This window comes from Tasmannia lanceolata, unplaced genomic scaffold (assembly GCF_043159265.1).
Source record: "Tasmannia lanceolata isolate RefF3 unplaced genomic scaffold, GAP_Taslan_0.1 ptg000012l, whole genome shotgun sequence".
Taxonomy (NCBI): Eukaryota; Viridiplantae; Streptophyta; class Magnoliopsida; order Canellales; family Winteraceae; genus Tasmannia; species Tasmannia lanceolata.
In genome coordinates, this window is record NW_027518689.1 from 14,906,657 (window position 1) to 14,914,769 (window position 8,113).

The following is an 8,113-nucleotide window of genomic DNA, read 5'->3' on the forward strand; positions in this document are numbered from 1 at the left end:
CTATGCACCATACAGCTACTTCTGCAGCGCCTCCCCAGCCAATGTTCATCCCTGTCCCTGATAAAATAGATGAGGAGCTGGAAAAAGAGCAGTACAACGAAGATCATAGTAAACCTTCTCAATCAATGCTCGATAAGTCGGTTATGGAGAAGTTGGACAGTCTCGCCAAGCAGGTTCAAGGTATTCAGTCTCAGGATCAGGGGAGCTTCCATCGAGTGACCTCACATTGTTTCCTGAAATCCGTCTCCCGGCAAATTTTCAAATGCCAGACTTTGATAAATACGATGGAGTTGGTTGTCCTGTCACCCACCTACAGATGTTTACCATCATGTGTCAGCCTCAAGGCTTATCTCCTGAGCAGATGGCTCAACTATTTCCTGTTTCACTTACTAAAAATGCTAGGAGATGTTTCATGGTCCTAGATAAGACCCGCTATAGGACATGGAAGTACATTGGTGAACAATTCATTAAGCAGTTCAAATACGATGATGGGACAGAAATCACTAGAAAAGATTTGGAGAGAACCAAGCAAGACTCAAAGGAATCTTTTCTAACCTTCGTGAAAAGATGGAGAAAACTGGCAGCGCAGATGATGGAGCGCCCTTCTGAAGAAGAGCAAGTTCAGATAATCATGAAAAATATTTCCTCCCAACTCTAGTATCACATGTCTCTGCAATATTACCCAGATTTTAAACACTTCATTGTGGCAGGAACCCAAATAGAGGAAGCCATGGCTCAAGGTGTATTCAACCGTAGCAACCCAAACACCATTCGGCCTCCCCCAAATCCTTTACCTGCAAGTTGGAGAGCCGACCAACACTGTGAGTACCACAGAGGTCCCGGCCATCTACCGACAACTGTGTTGCCTTGAAATTCAAAATCCAGAAACTCCTTGACAATAAAAGCCTTGCATTTCAACCAAGACCTAATGTTACCCAAAACCCGCTATCTGGTTATGCAAACCCTCCCGCTGCTATTAATGCCATTACCATAAGAGATTTTGATTTTGACCCTCTCACCCTCATCTGTGCCTTATAACCCGCTTCTGAGCCTCAAATCATCTTCTATGATGAATCATACCTAAAAGAGTCGGCATCTCCCCTAGTAATCACTTATGAGCCACAAATTCCTCAAGTCATTGCATATGATGAGCCAGAGCTAGATGAGGTCAGACATGTGACTAGGGGCGGAAGGATCTTCAAACCTGCCGAATTGAGAGTTGAAAATCCTGGGGCATTAGCTCGAGGGGAAGAACCGCAGTATTTGAAAGACCCAGATGATGAGGTTGTACAACAATTGAAGAAAACTCAGGCCGTCATATCTGTTTGGGGATTACTGATAGCATCGAAGAAACACAGGGAAGCCGTGTTAAAAGAATTGAATACTACACAAGTGTCTTTAGAAATATCACCGGAACAATTGGCAGAAGTTGTTGCTCTCACTCATGCTGCAAGAGTTGTTAGTTTCTCTGATCAGGAATTACCTCCTCAAGGTCGAAATCATGCTAAAGCTCTCCATGTTACTATTCTTTGTGAAGGTAAAAAGGTACCATCTGTGCTAGTAGATAACGGATCTGCGCTAAATGTTTGTCTATTGAGAACTGCTATTACCTTGGGATTTGGCCCCACTGATTTTGCCGAATCAACCCTTGGAATCCTTGCATATGACAACACTCACAGAAATGTAGTTGGAGTCCTTACCACCAAGGTCATATTAGGCGGTGAAGAATTCGAGGTGGAATTTCAAGTTATTGATATCAAGGCCTCATTTAATATGCTTCTGGGACGACCTTGGTTGCATAAGGAAGGCGTTGTTGCTTCGACTCTCCACTAGAAACTAAAATTCATCAAAAATGAAAAGTTGATCACTGTCAGAGGGGACGAAGAGCCAGAAATAGGACAGATAACAGGGGAAACCCCAATTCTCCCAGTTGCGAAAGCAGAAGACTACAACTTGAATGGTTTTGCATTCGACGTTGCTGCTATTTCCTATGAAGAGGCCTCTCATGAGGAGTTGTGTTTGCCTTTTGTCATCAGTCCTGTGGTCGCCAAGATGATGAGAAAAATGAATTACTTTCGTTGGCATGAGTTTAGGCCGTGACCCGAGCAAGGCGCCTAATTGGCGCCCAATCAAAGAAAACCATGGAACCTTCAGCCTTGGATACGTACCTACTGAAGAAGAAGAGGAAGCTATGGAAGAGCTGTTGAAATTAAGAGATGAAATTCGCCGCACTGGAGGTATACTCCCAATGGCTCCGTACTCTTTATCCATGAACGAACACTTTGTCAGGGAAGGCGAGACTTCACCATACTATGGATTTTCCGAGCCATTGTATGATTCAGTGACAGAAGTCATGGTACCTGATTTTGAAATATTTAATGACCTCACTCTCCCAGAAACATAACCGCCAGTGCATTATGTTGAGAAAGCTGAGCAGGACTGGTTAGTCTATCTGGAGCCTGGTTTGCTGAATGCTTTGTTTGCAGGACGAGAATCTACAGTTAATTGGTAGAAGATACCAAGTTTAGAGTTTTCAGATGAAGATGATACAAGCGGTGAAGGCGTTCTGGTTGCTGCTATTCAGAATGACTCCACCTTCGCCAAACCTTAGAGTCAGATTGCACCTGCAACAGAAAGTCTTACCAATTGGAGTTCTGATGTCATTCCTACTTACTTTATTGCTAAGTCTAATCGAGTCAAGTCAGTCGAGTCAGTGTCGGTGCCTAGTCCAGGCGAGTCATTTTCTGATTTTATTTCAATGTGAATCCTAAGCCTGTTCAGGATGAGTCCAATAATGATGTAATTTCTTTTAGTTCAATGAAATCTGGTTCTCAGTATGTCTCTGTGTTTGCTTCTGACTTTAATAATAATAATACTCCCTCCTCAGACGAGGAAGAAGGGATCGACGAAACTCCCCTTGAGTTGCAGTATATGCTCAAACAAGAGGAGGAGCACCGAGCCCAGCCTCTTAAAGATGAAATCGAAGTTATAAACATTGGAACAGAAGATTTAATACAGGAAATACGAATTGGAAATACTCTATCTCCTGATGAGCGCGATGAATTAATAAACCTACTTAAGGAATATAAAGAAGTTTTTGCCTGGTCCTACAAAGATATGCCCGGGTTGAGTGAAGACATTGTTCAACACAAGCTGCCTTTATTACCAGGAATTAAACCTAAAAAGCAGAAGCTACGGTGAATGAAGCCCGAGTAAGTCTTGAAAATAGAGGAAGAAGTTACTAAACAATTGAATGCTGGGTTCCTACAAGTGGTGGAATATCCAGAATGGCTTGCAAACATAGTACATGTACCAAAGAAAGATGGAAAGGTGAGAATGTGTGTAGATTTTAGGGATTTAAACAAGGCAAGTCCAAAATATGATTTTCCTCTACCACATATTGATATCTTAGTGGACAATACAACTGGGCATGAGTTACTATCTTTCATGGATGGCTTCTCCGGTTACAATCAAATTAAGATGGAGCCCGAGGACATGGCTAAAACCTCCTTCATTACACAATGGGGAACCTATTGCTATCGGGTAATGCCATTTGGTCTCAAGAATGCTGGTGCAACATACCAAAGAGCGGCTACAGTCTTATTTCATGATATGATACACAGGGAAGTTGAAGTCTATGTTGATGATATGATTGTGAAGGCCAAAGGAAGATAAAATCATATCCCGAATCTCAAAAAGTTATTTGAAAGAATACTTAAATACAAATTGCGCCTAAATCCGACTAAATGTGTATTCAGAGTTACGTCCGGTAAGTTGTTAGGATTTATGGTGAGTCAAAGAGGCATAGAGGTAGACCCTCAGAAGATTAAGGCATTTCAAGAGATGCTGCCACCCAAAACCGAGAAGGAAATTCGAGGATTCTTAGGAAGGATACAGTTCCTTAGTCGATTCATTGCTCATCTCACATCGACTTGTGAACCTATCTTCAAGCTATTAAAAAAGAATGCTTCCAAAGAATGGACAGAGGAATGTCAGCAGGTTTTTGAGAAGATAAAGCAGAGCTTGTCTGAACCACCAGTATTAGCACCTGTAACACCGGGGCATCCATTGTTGTTCTACCTGTCAGTAACCGAAACCACCATGGGCTATATGTTAGCACAACAAGATCCAGAAACTAAATATGAAAAGGCTGTATATTATATCAGCAAGAAGATGTTGGAATATGAACAGAAATACACTGTCCTCGACTTAGTTTGGGCCACCCGGCGACTCAGACATTACCTCTTATCTCATAAGGTTCTACTTCTGTCCAGGATGGATCCTTTGAAGTATCTCTTTGAGAAACCAGCCTTGACATGTAGGACAACCCGATGGTTGCTGTTATTGTCTGAGTATGACATCACACATGTAACCCAAAAATCCGTGAAAGGACGAGCAATTGCTGAACAACTGGCCGAATCACCTCGTGAAGAAAGTCAGCCTTTTGAACCAATGTTCCCAGATGAAGAGTTAATGATGATAGAAGATGAATATCCGGAAGCTGGTTGGACTCTTTATTTTGATGGAGCAGCAAACCAAACAGGGCGGGGAGTAGGGGCATTGCTTGTTTCACCTCGAAATGAGCGTATCCCTCTTGCCGTTAAATTACAATTTGATTGCACCAACAATATGGCAGAGTATGAAGCATGCATTGTTGGGCTCGAGGCTGCATTGGCTTTGGGCATCGAAGATCTCGACGTGTATGGAGATTCGAAGTTAATCATTTGTCAGACTCAGGGTGAGTGGAAAACTAGAGAAGAAAAGCTACAGTCATATCATGAATACTTAGACGTCCTAGTTCGACAATTTCGGTGCATCAGTTTCACTTATCTACCGAGGTTGAAGAATAAGTTCGCGGACGCTTTGGCGACATTGGCTTCTATGATCGACATACCTTACAATATGAAGATGATACCTATTACAGTTCAGAAGCAATGGGCTCCTGCATATGTTGATGCTATAGAAATAGCAGCAAGATGTCCCGATGGTAAGCCATGGTATACAGACATAAAGAATTACATCTCAGGCAAGAGGCATCCCGAAGAGGCCTCGAACAAAGAGAAACAGACATTGCAAAAATTGGCTGCTAATTTTATCATTTGCGGAGGAGAGTTGTATCGACGATCTTTTGACGGGATTCAACTCTTATGTGTTACAGAGGATCAAGCCGAAGAAATTCTCGCAGATGTTCATGAAGGGGTGTGCGGACCTCATATGAATGGAAAGATGCTGGCAAGGAAGATTTCACGCCTAGGGTATTATTGGCCAACATTGGAAGCAGATTGTCATACATTCGTGAAGAAATACTATAAATGTCAAATACATGCGAATCTTATCCATGTACCACCCACTGAATTGCATTCTCTTACCTCTCCCTGGCCATTTTCGGTGTGAGGAATTGACATTATTGGCAAGATTTCGCCTAAGTCATCAAACGGTCATGAATATATTCTCGTGGCAATTGATTACTTCACAAAGTGAGTGGAAGCCGCATCTTATGCCAAGATAACGTCTGCGACAGTTGCTAAGTTCATCCGAGCTAACATCATATGCAGATATGGGATTCCTCATGAACTCATCTCAGATAATGGATCTCATTTCAAAAAGGAAGTGATAACTCGTTGCCAAGAGTTCAAGATTAAACACCACAAGTCATCTCCTTATCGGCCGCAGACTAATGGAGCAGTAGAGGCTGCCAACAAGAGTGTCAAGGTTATCATTAGCAAAATGTCAAAAAGTTATAAGGATTGGTCGAATAAGCTGCCATATGTTTTGTGGGCTTACAGAACCTCAATTAGAACTTCAACTGGAGCAACTCCTTATTCTCTTGTTTATGGGATGGAAGCAGTGTTACCTGTGGAGATCCGTGTACCTTCGCTCCGAGTGATGACTGAGGCAAAGTTGCCAGAAACCGAATGGGCAGACGCAAGATATAAGGAGTTGAACATGCTAGATGAGAAGAGGTTAAAGGCGCTTTACCATGTGCAGGGTTACCAGCGCAGAATAGCCCGGGCTTTTAACAAAAAGGTTTAGATCAGAGATCTAGAAGAAAACAATCTTGTTCTGAAAGAAAACCGAGCGCCAATGCTTGATCCGAGAGGTAAATTCAAACCGAATTGGTCAGGACCATACATTGTGGATCAAATCTTACCCGGAAAAGCCATCAAGCTCCGTAATTTAAATGGAGAAATATTGCCAGAACCAACCAACCTTTATCAACTCAAGAGGTTCTACGCTTGAACACCAGAAAGCCATCTTTTGACCGGATAAATCCCAAAATCGCAACCCAAAACAAGAAATATGTAACTTTTTGCAAACCCTTTTGAGCCTGAATAAATATCTTTTTTCAAAAACCCAATATAGTAGGGGCATTCGCCCTGAACTACGCAAGACCTGATCCCTACACTGGGGTACGTAGGCAGCTCGGTCAAAACGAGTTCGGTCTTGACAAAAATTTCTTACCTTCAAGCTATGGGCACTCGCCCTGAACTACGCAAGACCTGATCCCTACACTGGGGTACGTAGACAGCTCGGTCAGTTCGGTCTTGACGAAAATTTCCTACCTTCAAGCTAGGGGCACTCGCCCTGAACTACGCAAGACCTGATCCCTACACTGGGGTACGTAGGCAGCTCGGTCAAAACGAGTTCGGTCTTGACAAAAATTTCTTACCTCCAAGCTAGGGGCACTCGCCCTGAACTACGCATGGCCTGATTCCTACACTGTGATACGTAGGCAACCTGTTTACAGGTTCGGTCAAAATTTTACAGAACCTTAAGCCATTCTTTGAAAAACCCTACCCCACCTATAAAGTCTTTTTGGTGTTCAGGAAAAATGAAAAGAAAATTAAAAAAAAATGGAAGAAGAAAAAAAATGAAGCTTGAAGATCTGCTAGATTGAAAACCTGAAAGGGCGGTCTAGGCAAAATTTAGAATCATTCCCCTGCTAAGTTGAAAACCTGAAAGGGCGACTTAGGCAAAAGTTAAGGGGTGGGCCTGCTGAGTCGAAAACCGGAAAAGGCGATTCAGGCAAAACTAAGGTCGAGCGGTCCACCAAGTTGAAAATCCGAAAAGGAAGACTTGGTCGTGGTAAGATTGGATCCACGCCAGAAGAATTACATCGATCTCCGAAATCACAGTAGGTCAGGCAAAAATAACAACGATTCCTGAAATTAGAGGCATTAATTTTTAGCAATCGGAAAGTTGATAGAAAATACATAAAGTATTACTGTCTTAAATAATAAGTGAAGATGTTTATCAATAGAGAAACACTCTTCAAAAGGGGCTAGCCTAACCCAAAAGAAAATACTGACAAGTCAGAAGCATCACGAGATTACTTGAGTATCCTTTCATCATTGTAAAAGTTTGTGTCTATTGTTTAGAAAATTCTTTACAAATTCTCTTTTAAAAGATGGCTGTAGGGTGCAATCACTCTGAAAACAGGTTCATCAGCAGGTTCTGAAGAACTCGAAAAAAGAAAGACTGTCACGAATGGTGAAAAATCTTTCATGAAGAATGACCTCTAGTGAAAGAATAGAAGAAAGCCGCAACATCCCAGGCTAGGGCAGGTTGCTAATGAAGTAGCATCTCAAATTCGGGTCTCGAAAGTCCTTTATTACATGGCATCATTAAATCCTTTGCTACCGAAATCGCTAAATCGATACCTCGATTTCCTTCTTCCGATATTCTCTGTCAAAACTCGAATCATCACAACTGCCATTTCCTTTGGGAACCGTACAAATACGGTAACTCCTCCTTTCTGAGTCCATTATAAATGGTCTCTTATTCCTCTTTGGGATCCATGCAAATATGGTATCTCATTTTCCTTGGGAACCGTACAAATGCGGTATCTCAAGTTTTTTCTGAGTCCATTAAAAATGGTCTCTTATTCCTCTTTGGGATCCATACAAATATGGTATCTCATTTTCCTTGGGACCCGTACAAATGCGGCATCTCATGTTTTTCTGAGTCCATTAAAAAATGGTCTCTTGTTCCTCTTTGGGATCCATACAAATATGGTATCTCATTTTCCTTGGGAACCGTACAAATACGGTATCTCATCCTTTCTGAGTCCATTAAAAAATGATCTCTTATCCCTCTTTGGGATTCATACAAA

General features: G+C 42.0%; 1 protein-coding gene across 1 annotated transcript; it reads left to right on the forward strand.

Moving 5' to 3' along the window:
• Positions 1-4,101: 4,101 nt before the first annotated feature.
• Positions 4,102-7,523, forward strand: LOC143888570 (uncharacterized). The gene is made up of 3 exons (XM_077393016.1): positions 4,102-4,504; positions 4,637-4,738; positions 7,441-7,523. The coding sequence occupies exons 1-3, from the start codon at positions 4,102-4,104 to the stop codon at positions 7,521-7,523; spliced, it is 588 nt and encodes a 195-aa protein (XP_077249131.1).
• Positions 7,524-8,113: the final 590 nt, after the last annotated feature.

Bases quoted from the DNA above. Each gene is read 5' to 3' on its own strand.
- LOC143888570 (XM_077393016.1), top strand. From the start codon at position 4,102: ATGGGCTATATGTTAGCACAACAAGATCCAGAAACTAAATATGAAAAG. The intron at 4,505-4,636 runs GTTGGACTCTTT...ACAATATGGCAG, and splicing joins AGATGAATATCCGGAAGCTG to AGTATGAAGCATGCATTGTT. The intron at 4,739-7,440 runs GTGAGTGGAAAA...CTCTGAAAACAG, and splicing joins AATCATTTGTCAGACTCAGG to GTTCATCAGCAGGTTCTGAA.